The following is a 17,344-nucleotide window of genomic DNA, read 5'->3' on the forward strand; positions in this document are numbered from 1 at the left end:
ACTGTCCTGTGAGAGGATTATAACTGGTTTTAGGAGTACTTTAGCACATAGGTGAACATACATAGGATGTATAAGAACAAGTGCCGCTCTCAGAGAGGTGAGCTAGGAGGGCCGAGAGTTCTCCGTGGCTGTTCATTGTGTCTCTAGAATGCTGATATCCTTGTCCTCACAGGGTACTCTTAAGGCTGTTGCTGAAGGACTTTATAGGCTTTCCTGCCTGTTTGGAAGCTGACATTCAGAGGTTGAGTAGCCAACCCAAGGCTGTGTGTGCTGTCTGCGAGCCCACACTCCCCAGTGCTTATAGCTATGTATTCACTAAGGTATCTTCTGAAATTGTTCTGTAATTGCTAGAAACCAATCCATCTCTTCTTCTGTTAGGAGCCCCCACGCCCTCTGCATCCAGCGCCCTTACCAGAAGCCCCACAGCCCCAGCGTCTGCCCCCGGAAGCTGCCAGCACTTCTCTGCCTCAGAAACCACACTTGAAGTTAGCACGAGTTCAGAGTCAGAATGGCATTGTTCTGTCGTGGAGCGTCCTGGAAGTGGACCGAAGCTGTGCTACTGTTGACAGCTACCATCTCTATGCTTACCACGAGGAGCCCAGTGCCACCGTGCCCTCACAGTGGAAGAAGATCGGGGAAGTCAAGGCCCTGCCCTTGCCCATGGCTTGCACTCTCACGCAGTTTGTGTCTGGCAGCAAGTACTACTTTGCAGTGCGCGCCAAGGACATTTATGGCCGCTTTGGGCCTTTCTGTGACCCACAGTCCACGGACGTGATCTCTTCCTCCCAGAACAGTTAGACCTTGGAGTCGTTTAGCTTCTACTTTTGAAAGTTTCACATCTTGGGCTTGTTTTTAATCTTGTGCATGAAATCCACTGTAAAAATCCACCTTGTGCAAGATCTCCCGGACATGTGACTGTATACACTACGTTTGTTTATAACCGGAAGCAAAATAAATTCAGCCCATAAAGCAAGCCTTCCCTGAACAATTCAAACTTCGGGGTTTTGAAATGTATATTTATTCCTTGCTTTTTGGTTTTGAGTTTTGAAACTGGGGAATATGTATGGGTGTTTGTGTGTTTTCTTCTTTTGTTTTGAATTTTTAAATTTCTAGTTGTGTGTGTATCACAGTGCGATCTCCTGTTTTCCTCTCAAATTTACCTCTCTTCCAGAAGGAAGTATATTGCTGAGCGAATCTGAGGTGCAGAGCAGGTGTGATTCTGCCTCCAGAGGAGGCTAGAAGGTCAAAGAATCTAAATAAAACCCGAAGGAAGGAAGGAAGGAAGGAAGGAAGGAAGGAAGGAAAGAAGGAAGGAAGGAAGGAAGGAAGGAAGGAAGGAAGGAAGGAAGGAAGGAAGGAAGGAAGGAAGGAAGGAAGGAAGGAAGGAAGGGAAAGAAAAGTATTTAGCTTAAAGTAGATGAATTGGAGCAGAGGAGATATTCCCTCTGTGTATTCTTTGATTTCTTCTGAGTTGCTGACGAGGTGAACAGTGGCCTCACCCCGAGTTCCTAATCTGGCTTCTCCTTTTGTGTTTGTGCCTTAACAGAATCCACAGACCACGTCCATTGTGGTAAATTCCTCTTTCAGCTTCTATTGGGTCTTCATTGCCACCAAAAACCCCACACCCTTTAAGCATTTTAGAAGCAAACTGTGAACATGTGTTCTCTTCCTCCGTGACATCTCTCAGTAAGTTGTGACTTACTGTTATGTTTTAAGAACATATTTTTATTTTTGCCCATCTTTTAACTCTGCATAAAATAGGCCATATTGTTTAAGAACAATTTTCTTTAAGCCTGTTTAATAGCCATGTTACATTGCTAAAGAATCGGAAGGGAGTCCTGGTTCATCTCAGCACTCATGGGATAGAGTCCTTTCAAAGGCAGTGCACGTCAGACTCCATGAAAGACCGGGGCGAAGCACAGTCTCCTCAGATTCTCAGGAGGTCGTTCCTGCTTTAGTCTGAACGGTTTCGGTGGTGCCAAGTGGACTCTGATTTCATCAGCTCTGGGTAGAGCCTAAACGCTATCCTCTGGGTCATTCCACACTGCAGGTAGATCTGCTTGCTTTACTAGTTCTTATTCCTTCAAAATGTTAGCAGACTCAGGCTCAGCCTTGCATTTCCAAGGCATGGCAGCTGCAGGGAATCGAATCAGGCAGGTGTTTTCGAGACCTGAGGAGAGGGCCAAGTGTTTAGGGATGAGTGAGGCCTCTGGAGTCTGAAGGCACTGGTGAGCTGTCTTCCCTTACGGTATTTTACGTCCTTGCAAAGTCTACCTTTGCAAGCTGCACCAGCCGTTTTGTTCACTTGTCCTGGTATTAAAAGCAGGAGCTCCGTTCCCTGTGTGCATTTGCCTCTATGATGGCTTGGCTTACAGAAGGAATCGTTGAGTTATAAAGAAATTGTCTTTGCTGACTTCACGGGGTGGTGTTCTGTCATCTTCGGCGTGAACTTTGGTTAATGAAGGAAGCCTGCAGCTGGCAGGTGTAATTGCTCCTGTCACTCTGAGAAAGAGGAGAGCACGCGAGACCCACTTCCCACAAGTTGAGCTTGGGGAGCAGTCATGCAGCTAGGACCTCACGGGCATGGGAAACGGTTGCCCAGGTCACTGCAAAGGGTTTGGAAAGGAAGAAATGATTTCTAACTGTACATGAGCACCTCTGTACCAGGAGTGTTTCTGTCATGTGGGTACAGTGTTGGTCTTCTTTTCAGCATCATTCCTGTCTCTAATAGAAAGTGCATATTCAAAATGGTCTTCACCAGTGGGTCTGCTCACTCGCTACTGAAAGTCTCTCTAGATGAATATGTTTGTTTATAGTCAGTAATTATTTTATATTTACTAGTTCTTTTTTAAAAAGTTTTCCTAGTGTTAATATAATCATGTGAAGAAAGCCCAATGGAATTCATATTATTTTATTGTTTTGGCTTTTACTTGGGTGTTTTTTTGTCAAAGGAAAAAAAAAAAATCCCAAATAGTGGCTCTAGATGTAGATTTACTGTAGAAAGTAATTACGGAAACCTGTTTATTCCAGATTGGAAAGAAGGTATAGACAGAAACGAGTTGGGAAGAGGAAATGCACTTGTGGATCGGCTCCTCAGCTCACCGAGCAGGACGCGTGCCTCGGGCAGCAGTGGTGCTGGCTTCCCGGAGTGTGCGCCGCTTACACGAGGCAGAATGTGGGTGCTGAGGGGCCTTGGCTTTTTCTTTGGCTGTCTGTGGGGAGAGTGGGGGACAGTTTCCACCCTGGGATCTCTTCTCAAAGTGTTATAAAGAAGCTCCATTGTCCCATTTTGGGGGATTCAAGTTTGCTACATTTTTTAGCCTGACAATACTGGTAAGTGTTGTCTTAGTGGGAGTCCTGGAAACTTCTGGAATCTGTAGATGAAGCGACAGATGCTTCTCGAGTAACTAGCAGTGACAGCTGTCTGTCACTCCCTCATTTGCACTTTGTCTGAGTACTTTTCACCCTGTTTTAAGTGTGAGTAAGCCTCTTTATGTTCTGGCGAATGGCATACAGAAGCAGCTTGTTGTAGCAGTTCACTTTACACGGTGGCTCTGTCCCTGGCTCCAGGCTCCAGTCCATCCTTCTACATCTGCAGAGTGCTTTCTGTACTGTGTGATGCAGTATGACTTTATGAAAGGAACAGAGCTTTCTTCCTTGGAAATACCTGTTGGGATAGCATTTGCCTCACAGAGCAGTGTTCCCCCCCCCCCCACCTATGCCAGATAAAGGATACTTTTGCAAGCGTGAGGCATCTCTTCAGAGCTCTCTTCCAGTGTTGGACAGGTGTTCTGGGGGCTTGCTCCAATCGCTTTAAATATCCTCCCAGTTGCCACTTAGTGTGACATGGCAGGGATGCCCATTTCTTCCCTGGTGTCTCCCAGTACTGTCTGATTTAGAATGCTCTGTGTGGCATCCTCTCTTGACAGGCTGTGATTTCACCCCGTAGGTACCACAAAGAAAGCCTTTCAAGTGTTCTCCTGACTCCGTAGGCCATTTCCGTATCCTCAATATGGTCAAATTTTCCCACTTCCCAGTGATTGGGTGGCCTGGTTGGCTCTCATGGAACTACACATGTCCTTGTGCTATAGGCAATAACTGTGTAATCATGTGTGAGTCTGTCTTCCTTAATCATTTTCAGGGCAAATGGCTTTAAAAAAATATTTAAGGGACACATAAAGATTAGAGCAATTATGAGGGGTTTGTTGGAGCAGGAGACTAATTTGTAAAACTCATCGCCTTGAGTCAGCAGAGAGGGAGGAGGTGAAGTCACTGCTCCCATCTGCCAATGACTGTCATGTTTGAGCTTTTGTTTTGTGTTTTCTATGTTAGCCTTACTCTGAATACCTACCTATCATTTAAATATTTAAATGTATTTTCTCTCCCTTCTTCTTTTTGTAAATAAGGGAACAAAGCAATCAAACACCTTCTGGGGGATCCTAGCTTGAGGATTTTATCAACCATTTCAAATGTAAATGTGAAAATCAGTCCCTGTAGGAAACTCGCATCCGAATTTCTGTTTGTTGCAGTTGAAAATGTAAATAAGATGCTGTAAGACCCTCCTTAAGGTCTAATGCTAACTGGGCAGTAGCAGGTTGGTTGCCCTATTTTTATTAGGTTTTGAAGGTTTTCATTTTCTTTCTTTCCTAAATGTACAGTAGAATGGTGTCCGTGTGTAAGTGTCGACTGTAGTGGGGTTTGTCCAGCAAGCCTGAACTTTATACTTTGAAATAAATGACTGAGTTTTTAACATTCTGAGTACCCTGACTCATTCCAAGAGTTCTCAGTCCTTGTGTTTCTTTAAAAACTCCCACTTCCATCACAAAAACCCCTTGCTCCCTGTTCAGTGCCTTGTTCAGCAGTTCCCTCCCTGGTACTCCACCCAGATGTTGTGCCCTGGCTTTGGGAAAGTAGGAGTTACACAGAACTGCTACTTGGTTAGATACGGTGTTTTCAACTAGTGAGAGAGAACAGCATGTCTAACCTGCTGCCCATTAACAACCAGGAAGGATCCTTCCCCTGTTAGCAGCAGGGGAAGGAGAAAGACCGCGGGAAATGCAGGTGTCTCTAACAGGCCTTCGTCCTGCCTCCAGCTCCACTTGAACTTGGTTCTAGCTTGAACTGTGATTGATGTTTGCAGGCCTAAAAGGAGAACAGTGAACTGAGACAGGGTTTCTGTATCCTTCTGTGTATTTGTTTCATACATGTTTATTCTGTAGCTTTCTACCCTTCAGGAAATGTTTGCTGTTAAACAACTCTATGGAAAATGGATGTGTGTAGGGCGATGGACCATGCCAGGAAACTTGGTAAGGTTGCGTGGGTTCTGAGACCCAGGTACCCATCTGCGGATTGTAGGCATCTCCCTGCTCCCTGCCATATTCCTGGCCTGGAACACATGACCACGCTCCCCACAGTGGTCTTGTAGATCAGAACAGAGTTCTCCATGCTAATGAAATAGCTGGATGGGCCCTGGGCGTTTAGCCAATTAGCTTCCCTTCTCAGACATTCCTTCCTGCAAAAGGTACCTAATCTCTGGTCCATCCTGAGGAAGTGGTGTTTTCCATGATGAACAGTCAATAAACAATTTGAAACCAAGGACTGACTCATCAAGAACTCCCATGGGCAGCAAGGAGACAGGCTTCATCTACAGAGCCTCGCTGTCCAAGTCTCTGGCAGAAGGCCCCTTCAGCTCCCTGACTCACTGCTGCTAGGCTAGAGTTCCCCCATTCATTCCCCAGCGCCCATGGGCCCCCAACTCCCCGTGACTGCTAATGGCATCTGGATGTCCAGTTTAGGAGCCCCTGGCCCAGGGCTCCTCAGGAGTCAGGGAGCTGCAGCCCCAGCCTATGTCGTGTCTCACTTGGGCTGAGGCCCCATCCAAGGCTGCGTTCTTCCACCTCGAGTGGTGAATCGGCACTTGGCATTTCGCCCGACCAAGCGGCATTCCCAGCAAGGCTAAACGCAGGACCACAGATGGGAATTTAATATTTTTTATTAAGAGTACAGATGGGAAAATACAGCTAAGAGTGCCTTTGGTGTCCTATTCGCAGCTTTCTGTCATCTCTATGTCTCACTTTTTGTCCTATGACAAAATTGGTTTCATGGTAACAAAATTAAAGTCAAAGACTTCTGGCATCCCCCGATGGAGCGTGTCATTGAACCGATTCCAGTTAAAAGGCGGGAGTCCATCTTGTACCGTGGGACCACTAATGGCATAGGCTTTATACTGAGATGCAAGAAAGATGTCTGCCACCTGGAAAAAGAGAGGAAAACATTTGAGAAGACCATCTAAAATTTGACTGTGTAATCTTCATTCGCCCTTCTTAAGGTGGAGTGTGGTTTGTTTATTTTATTTAACGAGTATTTGTCTATGAGAGTATATATGTGTACCAAGCCTGCAGTACCAGTAGAAGCCTGAAGAGGGTAGTAGATATCCCAGAATTGGAGTTCAGATGGTTGTTAGCCAGCGTATGAATGCTGAGAATCTACCAAAAATCTGTAGAGCCAGGTGTAGTTATATACAAAGCTGCTTCCTGAATTTAATATGTGGTTGGACAAACTGGGTTATGCTACAAAAACATCTTGCCTCTGGCCTAACTCCTTGTTAGGAGTAAATTGGAAAGCATCAGAGTGTCTATTACCTTGGTGTCATAGCATCCTCCAGGGCTTGGACTGGCTCCATTCAGGTCCTCACGACAGCAGATGGTACTGCAGGGATCCCCCTTGCTGTAGGGGTCCTCTTTATAATCTAGGAGACACAGTGGTGAGGAAGAAGAGATATGGGCTACTCTGAGATATACTTAGCAAGATTTTGTATCTATCCATGCCTGGGTCATTAAAGAGCATATCCCACTGGCCTCCCCAGCCCAGCCTGCTTCTAGATACAGAGATCGCTTGAGGATTGCACTAGGAAGTACAAATCCCCAGTCCTGGGGCAGCCCCGAAGAACCATACCCCAAAGAGGAAAGGGGGAGGGGATGGAGAAGGAGAAAGAGAGAGAGGGAGAAGGTAACTCTCACCACTTTCCACAGATGAAGTACAAACTAGGCTTGGAAAGTCTTCACCAAAAGAAAGCACTTAATGAGTATTCTTAGCTGCCTTTGTACTTGGGAGGTGTGCTAGCAGGAGGCCGGGTGATGCTAAGGAGATAGCCCTATGTGGATTATTTCTGTATTTTACATGTTTGTGTTCTTGTTTTTTCTTTTTAGGGGGAGTGGGATGTGATGGGTCAGGCAAAAATAAAATCTGTAGAGCCAGGTGTGGTTCCAACACTCAGGAGGCAGGGCCGGGTTGATGAAGAATTCAGTTTTTGTGTCTGTATCTGTGCTAACAAGGCTGTGTGCACATAAGCATACCATGGTGTGCTTGTGGAGGTCAGAAGAAAAGCTGTGCAAGTCAGTTCTCTCCTTCTACTGTGTGGGTCTAGAGGGTCAAACTCAGGTCAGTAGGCTTGACAAAAAGTGCCCTCATCTGCTGAGCCACCCTACCAGCCTTTCAGAAATCTCTCTGAGGCTTTATAAAGGAAGCAACGGCTCTATTTGTTGAGCCATATGTGTACAGCATTAGTAGTATCCGATATTGACTTCAGTAATTTCTTATAATTCTCTCTCGTACAGAGATGGCGGACTTACACAATTCTTATTTCACAGGGAAGAGAAGGGGTTTTGCAGAGTGACTCAACAAATGTGCTACGTACTGTTGTATCGCATGATATATTTCATGGAGGCCATGTCCGTCACGTTCCCTTGGTCACGCCTGAAGATTTTGGCACGTGGAGCTAAGTCATAAGAGTAGTCCAAGCCCAGCTTGTGAACCAGCAGAGGGTAGCCACTCCAGTTGTAGATTGTTTTGTGGAAAGGGATATTATAGGAAGCCCAGTATCCTGATGTGGAATGGAAGAGAAAGGTAGGGTTGGACAGAGGGAGATGGGAAGAGAGGGGGAACAAAAGAAGAAAGTTATTTAGTGCTGCTATATTTGAAAATTACCACATGTGTAATTACTTAGGAAATGAACCTGCAGGTCACAGTGGTCCTTCTAAAGCCTTTGGTTTTCACTGCAACTTGTTAGTATAATCTTAAAACCCAGAGAGTGGCTTTGCTCTCTAGGGACCAAAAAAAAAAAGCAAAGGATGATACAGTGTTCTGGGAGCTGCCTGAGGTCCATCATCTGCTGAGTAGGATGCCCCGCAGAGGACCACAGATGCTCATCACACTGGGAGCCGCCTGAGGTCCATCTGCTGAGTAGCATGTCCTGCAGAGGACCACAGATGCTCATCACACTGATGGAAGACACCGCACTGGCATCAGGAAACCCAAGCTCTAGCTGGGTTTATGGATGAATAATTAGGTCCTAGGCACTTAGCCCCATTTCATGTGTACAAGGGAAGGGGTGACCATAATGAGTGGGCATGGGGTGCAGGTGGTATCTTGTGTACTGAACACATTTCCCAGGACCCATGATCATCCAAAACTGTACCTCAAGCCACTAAGCACCGGACATGTAAAACAATTCTAGGAACATCTTGGATTACACCAGACTATTGCCTATAGAACCCTCAGTTAAAATAAGGGAGACTCTAGCTACTATGGGAATCAATATGGAGGTTTCTCAACAAACTGCAGGGATGTGCGCGAGCTATACAGCGCCTGGGAATTCACATCTTAAATCAACATACCACACTGACCCCTGGGCATCTGTGTTTACTGTAGTACTGTTTATAGTAGCTAACCAATAGAACTAGTCCACTGTTCAACAACAAACAAGAAAATGTGACATTTATACTCGGTAGACTTTATTCGGTCACAAAAACATTTCATCTGCAGGGAAGGGTGCATCTGAAGATGATCACGTGAAGGGAAATGAGCCACTCAGAAAGACTGCGTTCCTGTCTGTGTGCTTTCTATACAAGATGCAAAAGTAGAATTGAGGGAGGGGCTAGCAGGAAGAGGGTGGACGGATGGAACCAGGGAGGAGTATGGCAGATGGATGAGGTCAAAGGGCCTGAGGGACTTGAATGAGAACGTCTTGATGAAGCCTGTCACTTTTAGTGAATTGATTCCAATGCGAAAAATTAGGAGTTGCTCCACTTACTTGCATTTTCACCAAGGCTTAGTGGCCAAGTAAGCAAGTTTCTGCACTTTGTAGCTGTTGGTATAGCAATGAAGTGTGCATATGGTATGTTAATACGTCCTCATGGGGAACCCCTCATATGTGTATAAGATATTGATGCTATCGTGTGTGTGTGTGTGTGTGTGTGTGATCTAGTTGTGAAGTTCCCTCGTGTGTGTGTGTTTGTGTGTGTGTGTGTGTGTGATCTAGTTGTGAAGTTCCCTCTCCCCACATTCTCAAGCCTTGCTCGCTGACTGGTGATGCCACCAAGAGGTCATGCGTCATGAGTCCCAGCTATACTGATTAAGTGGGTTATCAGGAGAATGGGCCTAGATGGAGGATGTACTCCACCTTCGAAGGTCGTACCCTGACCTGGGTTATCCCTGTGCCTCTTCTTCCTCACCACTGTGATGAGGATGGTTTTCCTCTACCATATGTGTCGGACAGGATGCTCCTGACCAGAAAACACAGGCTGAGAAAGTGACTCTCAGTAAATTCTACCTCTTTTAAGTCATCATCACGAGATTTGTCATTGGGGGGTGGGGGGGGGGTGAATAGCATGTAAGTAATGTCTTTAGGAGGGGACACAGGCTGTAAGAATATAGTTCAAGCCCATTTTGTCAGATTTGGGGGCAGCTCTTTTTCCTACCAAATTAGTTCAGTTCGAATCATATTTTTCTACCAAATAACTTAGTACCAAAACAATAACTTCTGGCATTAGAGTTCTAGGATTTTAATAGTAAATAGGTGATTGGTGGGTTTGCATCTGGATTGCATTTGAAGAGAGTAAGGTTTTGAGAGTTTGAGTCATTTACCTGAGACTATGAGAAGCCAAGATTCTATCCCCGAGCTTCACCTGCCTGGGATATACCCTTGGTGGCCACAGCCAGCATCTCTGATCCCTCCCACTAATGGAATCCTCTTTAGGTTCTACCAGGCCTGGTACCTCAGACTTTATTCCAGCTCTTCCCATTCTGGGCTATATGATGCTCCAGTTTCTAGAGAGAAGCAATTTGGCATCTTTGCTTTCCCAGCCTGAGTCAGAGTAACACCCCACAGATGTGCTCAGTGGAACTTACAATTTAGCCCCCAGAATTCCAGAAAAAAGGCGACTTTAGAGCTGTTAGAGGTCAGAGGTCACAAGGCTTGACGACATCCCAACCTCCCATGAGAGAATGAAGTGCCCACTCACTTCATTGCATGATGACTCTTTACCAGGATGCCCGTCACTGCCAGCCCTGCCAGCCACTCGCACACAGCACATCCTGCATCAGACGCACTGGTCTTAACTTTCAACCTGATAGGACCTAGGATCACCTGGCAGAGAATCTCCAGGAGGGATTGTTTAGATCAAGTTGGCCTGCGTGTGTGTGCATGTCTGGAGGACAATTGTCTTAGCTGATCTGGGAGGACACCTGGAAGTGGTGTCATAGTAGCTCACCCTGGATCTGGGCCCTGGACTACAAGAAGAGCCAAGAAAGCTGGCTGAGTGGTAAACGTGTGTGCATGCCCTTTCTCTCCGCTCTAGATTTCAGACGTGGTATGGTTAGCTGCTTCAGCTTCCTGCCTCGACCCGACCACCGTGGTGAGCTGTAGCATGGCATTGTGAGTTTTCCATCAATACTTTACTTTTTCCCCTACCACAGGGTATCACAACAGCATAGATGAAAGCAGCACACATGTATTGGTACACAGTCCTGACAGAGTAGGAAGAGAAGGTACCTTTTCTTAGGACATTGGTTTGATCGGAGTATTCTACATATGTAGGGATTTGCTCCACAATATAGAGAGTGCCTTTGTCCAGGCTCCTATTGATGGTCACCTTCTTCAGGTCCAGGACCATGTACTGGTTGTTGTAGGTACCTGAAATGTTGGAAGACACAAGGCGACAGGGATATGCCTCAACTGGTTAAGTGATTAATAACGTCAACTGATTAACAACTGTAAGGCTAGACATAGGCACATAGGCCTTAGGACTGCTGTACAGAACCACTTACCAGAGTTGTGCTTTGAAAATATCTGTGCCCACTCCTTACCACCCTCGGCCATCATGTTGGCCACACGGACTCTTTGCCAGGCCAGGAGAGTCTTGGGCACCACCTGCTTCAGCAGGGTTTTATTGTACACACTGTTTGTGGTCTGCAGCAATATCAGGCCACTGCTGAGAATATAAAAGTCATCCAGAGACTCCAAGAACCCTAGAAGAAGACAAACGCACAGGTCATCGCATGCCCACACGGTCCGCACAGCCACCATCATCACAGGTCATTGCATGTCTACATGGCCCACACAACCACCGTCATCACAGGGCTTCGCATACACAGTAGGTCTGGCAATGTAGAAGCTATGGCTTGCTTTGCTCTGTAGCAGGCACTCCCAGCATTGGCCCAGCTACTTGGTAGTTACTAAGCTGCAGTGTGCACAGGTGCCAGTAGAGCCCATAACCTTCTAGATTGTCTAAAAAGCCTGAATATCTGAGGGTGTGTGTATGTGTATGTGTGCCTTTGCTAGGCAGTTAAGAATTTAGATGTCGGGGCTGGAGAGATGGCTCAGCGGTTAAGAGCACTGACTGCTCTTCCGAAGGTCCTGAGTTCAAATCCCAGCAACCACATGGTGGCTTACAACCATCCATAATGAGATCTGACGCCCTCTTCTGGTGTGTCTGAAGACAGCTACAGTGTACTTACATATAATAATAAATAAATCTTTAAAAAAAAAGAATTTAGATGTCAGGCTGGAGAGATGGCTCAGTGGTTAAGAGTGCTGACTGCTCTTCTGAAGGTCCTGAGTTCAATTCCCAGCGACCACATGGTGGCCCACAACCATCCGAAATGAGATCTGATGCCCTCTTCATTGCCCTCACCTTGAACTTCCCAGTGTCTAGACCTGCAGGCAACAGACAGCTACAGTGTACTTAGATATAATAATAAATCTTTGGGCCGGAGGGAGCCACCTCCATTCCCAGCAACCACATGAAGGCTCACAGTACAGTGTACCCATATTTCTTCCTCTTTCTTCCTCTTCTTCTTTCTTCCTCTTCTTCTTCTTCCTCTTCTTCTTCCTCTTCTTCCTCCTCTTCTTCTTCTTCCTCTTCTTCTTCTTCTTCTTCTTCTTCTTCTTCTTCTTCTTCTTCTCCTTCTCCTTCTCCTCCTCCTCCTCCTCCTCCTCCTCTTCTTCTTCTTCTTCTTTCTTCTTCTTCTTCTTCTTTTCTTCTTCTTCTTCTTCTTCTTCTTCTTCTTCTTCTTCTTCTTCTTCTTCTCCTTCTCCTTCTCCTCCTATTCCTCCTCCTCTTCCTCCTCCTCCTTCTTTTCTCTCTGTTCTTTATGAATTTTATTGGAATCTTTATGACTTTTAAACATGGATGAATCTACATGTGTAAATCTGAACCTGGCTTTGAAAGTAGGCTTTGACACCCTGGTTCACAGAGTCTTCTAAATGTTGGAGACAGTGTAGGCTTATGTTGAAGTCTGGGCTGGGTGAGAGTGGACAGGTAGACCAGACACAACTGGACCATTGTCAGCAACTGATAGATGTCTACAACTGAGAGTGTTAAAGAAATGTCTGAGAACTCAGGGGTAGGCTAGGCACTGGAAAGAGGCCAGAGAGAGTGCGCTTGCTCTGTCCACCGTGTGCACACATAGCGAGGCACCACCTGTAAGAAAGAGCTTTCACAGCCTGCCATTGCCCTCACCTTGAACTTCCCAGTGTCTAGACCTGCAGGCAACAGACTTGTGTTTGGAGGTTACCCGGTCTAAACTCCTCCGTTAGGACAGAATCGACCAACATAGGCTCAGATGTCTACCTTTTTATAACAACCCCGTTCTTTTTGGCATAGCTAAGCATTACTATCCACATGCTATTATCACTTAACATTTTGTCTATGTTATTTATTTATATTCAGCAGGTCATTGTCGTATGTATATGTGTGCAAATACATGGACTGTGTGCAACACAGCTGGAGGGCGAAGAACAACTTTGTGCAGCTGCTTCTTGTCCTGGTTGTTGTTTGTTTGTTTGTTTCTTTTTGTCAGCGTGCCACGATCTTGAATGTATCTGGGAAGACGGAACCTTAGTTGAGAACATGCCTCTGGCAGACAGCCTGTAGGCAAGCCTGGGGGTTATCATCTTGATTATTGATTGACATGAGAAAGCCCAGAAGCCACGGCTGATGCTATCTCTGGCCTGGTGTCCCCTGTGTGTATAAGACAGCAGGCTGAACAAGCCGGTAAGCTGAACTCCTCTATGGCCTCTGCTTCATTCAGTTCCTCTCTCTACATTCTTGACTCAAGCTCCTGCCCTGACGTCTCAGTGATGGGCTATAGGCTACGCACAGAAAAAGGCCCTGTCTTCTCCAAGGCGCTTTTGGTCCTGGTGTTTATCACAACAGGAGAAACGCTAACAGTTTTTCCTTCCCACCTTTCCATGGACTGACCTTAGACCATTAGGATTTCAAAGCAAGCATTTTCCCCCCCCCAATGAGTGATCTTGTTGGCCCTTAGTATTACAGTTTTGGGGTATTTAAATTTTTAAAAAATTTTATGTGTGTTAATGGTTTGCCTGTATATATGTATGTAACTATAAAACACATATGTGCAGTGCCTGAGGAGGCCAGAAGAGGGCATCAGAACTCCTGGAACTTGGAGTTACAGACAATTGTGAGCTGCCATGTAGGTGCTGGGAACCAAACCCCAGGTTCCCTGCAAGAGCAGCAGGTGCTCTTAACCACTGAGCCGTCTCTGGGGGGCCCTGGTTTTGGTTTCTTAACTAAAAAGTAAAACTGTGTGTATCTATGGAGTACATCTGATATTTAAATAAATATACGTTGTGAATGGCTCTTTTATGTGTGTATATATATATATATATATATATATATATATACATATTTCTTTATACCAACTTCCTTTCACACCTAAAACATTAGCCTTTTCATATACATTAATGACTAAAGCAACAGGAGTTTTATGAATTTTTTTCAGCCCCCTCCCCAGAGAATGAAAACAAATGCCCTTCTGTCTGCGTACAAAGGGCACTCATACAGGAAACAGTTGAACCCCCACCCCCAATGATGTGTATCACTGTGCAGCTTCTAGGAGCCTGGGATGGGCCAGGCAGGGTTGGAGTCCGGTAGAGGGGTGACATAAAGCCGAAGTCTGGCCAGATGTGGAGGTCCTGTTCTGAATCCCAGTGCTGCTGAGGTGAGAGCAGCAGATCTGGTCATGGCCAACTTGGGCCACATGAAACCCTTATCCATCTCAACAAACGAAAGCGAGGAGCAAGAGGACTTGAAAGACGAGAATGCATTTCAGTCACGTGGACAGCTTACACCAAGCCTGGCTATCCGCACTTCACCTCTGACAGCCTGAGGCTGATGACATCATTCGGCTCTCACAACCTGTTTAAGGTCCGGAGTTTCGGAGTAAGAATCTCAAAGGTAAGAGGAGTGTCCGACTGAAGGAGATTCTCCAAGGCTGGGTCAGCTTACACAAGAGGATTACGGAGCAAAAGTGAATTTCCTACTCCAGCATGCAGGCTTGATGGCGCACCCTTGAACGCAATTTTAGTGAGTACCCTTTCTGGGAAGATACAGGCTGGATATGGGATAGAAGTTGGGACAGGTTTCAGGGACAGCTCATTCATTTCTAAGTCCCTTTTGCAGTGCTCAAACAACAAACAGGCATGGCCTCTGTGGGCGAGCCCTGGAGAAGGAGGATCCTAGCCGGTAGAATGCAGGTTTGCTAAGTCCCTCCTTGCTGTAGTACTCTGTCTGGACACAAGAGGGCAGGCGTTCTTTTGTAAATGAGTGACTGAGAACCTCTCATTGCAGAGTAAGGGTCCTTAAGAAGCCAGAGGGTAGTAAAATACAGCCTGCCTAGAGTTCTCGAACAGCAAAAACAAAGTGATGAATTGGGTTGCAAAAGCTACTCGAGGAGGGTGACTCTATATTGTCGAGCTTAAAAACAGCAAGCAAAACATTAAAGGAGGATACCAAGTCCCCATGCTTGGCCATAAAGGGAAACGTCGTTCCTGTCGATCCTAACCTCGCTGCCATCCCAAAGGTAGCTCTGGAAGGCAGATCATTCTCAGTTAAGGGGAAAAGGAGAAATGCCACGTTCTATAACGCCCGCCCTCAGATAGCATCCCATGGTAACTTTGTTGCTGAGATTAAGACGCAGTCTTTTTTCAGTAAACAAAGCCCACCTTGATAAGGGCCAAGTAAGGAAGCAGGGAAAGGCACCGGCCGCCAAGCCTGACAAGCTGAGCTCTGTCCCTGAAACCCACTCCTGACCTCCACATGTGTGTTATGACATGCACATACACATATACTACACACACACACACACACACACTGGATTTCACTAAAACACAAGGAGCCCAAACGTCGAGACTGGAAGCAGTCTGTGATCAACAATGCATTTACCTCAAAGATGCTACACCCTATCACAAGGACAGGTGCTCTACTCTATTCATAGCAGCTTTATTCATAATAGCCAGAATGGAAGAATGAATAAGAAAATGTGGTACATCTACACAATGGAATACTACTCAGCTATTAAAAACAAGGACATCGTGAAATTTGCAGGCAAATGGATGGAAATAGAAAATATCATCCTGAGTGAGGTAACCCAGACCCACAAGGACACGCACGTTATGTACTCTCTGATAAGTGGATATTAGTCATACAATACCCTGGATCTATCCCACAGTCCCAACGAAGCTAAACAAGAAGGAAGGTCCAAGTCAGGATGCTTGGATCTCACTTAGAAGAGGGAATAAAATAATCATGGGAGGCAGAGGTATGGAAGGAACTGAGTGAGAGAAAGATGGGGAGGGGAATGGGGGTGTTCAGGATCAGATGTGGGGAGACAGGAGAGAGTCCCAGGGGGCCAGGAGAGTGAATGTAAATTGGTGGCTGGCAGGGTTGGGGGGCATCTGTAGAATGTGCCAGACACCTGGAATGGGGGAGGCTCCCTGGAGCCTATGGGCAGGGTGACTTTAGTTGAGATTCATGGAACCTTAAGTGGCCACCTCCAGTAGCCAGGTAGAACCCCCAGTGGAGGGATGGGGACCCCAATACACCCACAAAACTTTTTACCCCAAATTTTTCCTGTCAACAAGAAATGCAGGGACAGAAATGGAGCAGAGGCTGAGGGAATGGCCAACCAATGACCGGCCCAACTTGAGACCCATCCCATGGGCAAGCACCAGTCCCTGACACTATTAATTATACTCTGTTGTGCTTGCAGACAGGAGCCTAGCATAACTGTCCTCTGAGAGACTCCACCCAGCAGCTGACTGCAACAGATGCAGAGACCCACAGCCAAACAGTGGACAGAGCTGGGACTCTTATGGAAGTGTGAGAGGGAAAAGATTGAGGGCCCTGAAGGGGACAGGAACTCCACAGGAAGACCACCAGAGTCAACTCCCTTGAACTCTTGGGGCTCTCAGAGACTGAACCACCAACTAAAGTGCATACCTGAGTTGGATTCAGGTCCACACCACACATATGTAGCAGATGTGCAACTTGGTCTTCATGCAGGTCTCCCAATAACTGCAGCGGGGACTGTCCCTAGAACTGTTGTTTATCTGTGGATTCTGTTTCCCTGGCTGGGCTGCCTCAGTGGGAGAGGTTAGCCTAGCCCTACAGAGACTTGATGTGCCAGAGTGGGGGTGGGGTCGGGGGAGCCCCACCCTCTCAGAGGACAGGGAAAGAGGGTATGGGGGAGGGACTGTGTGAGAGAGGAGATGGAGGGGGCAGCAATCAGAATGTAAAGTGAATAATTAATAAATAAGAGTATGTGTCCGAAGCTTCCACATGAGTTTTTTTTTCTTATTTTTTTACTTTTTGTTTTCATGTTTGAGGGGAAGGTGGGTGGGTAAAGGGCGGAAGCGGATGGATGGAGAGATGAGTGGGATTGGAGTGCATAATGTGACACTTCACAAAGAATCAATAAAAAGTTAAAAAAAAAAAAAGTGTGTGCCCAAGCGTGCTGTGGCGTGCGTGTGGGTCAGGGAGGTCGGAGAATAACCAGAGTGAGTCAGTGCTCTCCACACGGGCCCCACGGAGTGAATCTGGGGCATCCAGGCCGGCAGCTTACACCCAGCAGCCCCTGCTCCCAGCTCTGGGATACACCCGCCCACCACCAAGCCCAGCGTTCTTTTTTTTTTTTTTTTTTTTTCCATTTTTTATTAGGTATTTCGCTCATTTACATTTGCAATGCTATACCAAAAGTCCCC

At 46.3% G+C, this 17,344-nt stretch overlaps 2 protein-coding genes across 10 annotated transcripts in view; one reads left to right on the plus strand and one right to left on the minus strand.

Moving 5' to 3' along the window:
- The window catches only part of Atf7ip (activating transcription factor 7 interacting protein), a 92,062-nt gene extending 87,307 nt beyond the window's left edge, over positions 1–4,755 (plus strand). For 8 of the 9 annotated variants that reach the window (XM_006506391.4, XM_017321681.2, XM_006506390.4 and 5 more), the window contains exon 15: positions 379–4,755. In XM_006506391.4, the coding sequence (XP_006506454.1) occupies positions 379–798 (420 nt within the window). In that variant the 3' untranslated portion in view covers positions 799–4,755. The remainder of the gene's footprint in view (positions 1–378) is intronic. The other variant, NM_019426.2, reaches the window with a different exon arrangement.
- A 1,220-nt stretch (positions 4,756–5,975) lies between these two features.
- Positions 5,976–17,344, minus strand: part of Plbd1 (phospholipase B domain containing 1) — a 50,233-nt gene continuing 38,864 nt past the window's right edge. The window contains exons 7-11 of the mRNA NM_025806.2: positions 11,107–11,307; positions 10,832–10,972; positions 7,697–7,882; positions 6,642–6,748; positions 5,976–6,253 (exon numbers count right to left, since the gene is read on the minus strand). Coding sequence (NP_080082.1) covers positions 6,083–6,253; positions 6,642–6,748; positions 7,697–7,882; positions 10,832–10,972; positions 11,107–11,307 — 806 coding nt within the window. The 3' untranslated portion in view covers positions 5,976–6,082. The remainder of the gene's footprint in view (positions 6,254–6,641; positions 6,749–7,696; positions 7,883–10,831; positions 10,973–11,106; positions 11,308–17,344) is intronic.

The sequence above is a fragment of the Mus musculus genome, chromosome 6, assembly GCF_000001635.26.
Source record: "Mus musculus strain C57BL/6J chromosome 6, GRCm38.p6 C57BL/6J".
NCBI lineage: Eukaryota > Metazoa > Chordata > Mammalia > Rodentia > Muridae > Mus > Mus musculus.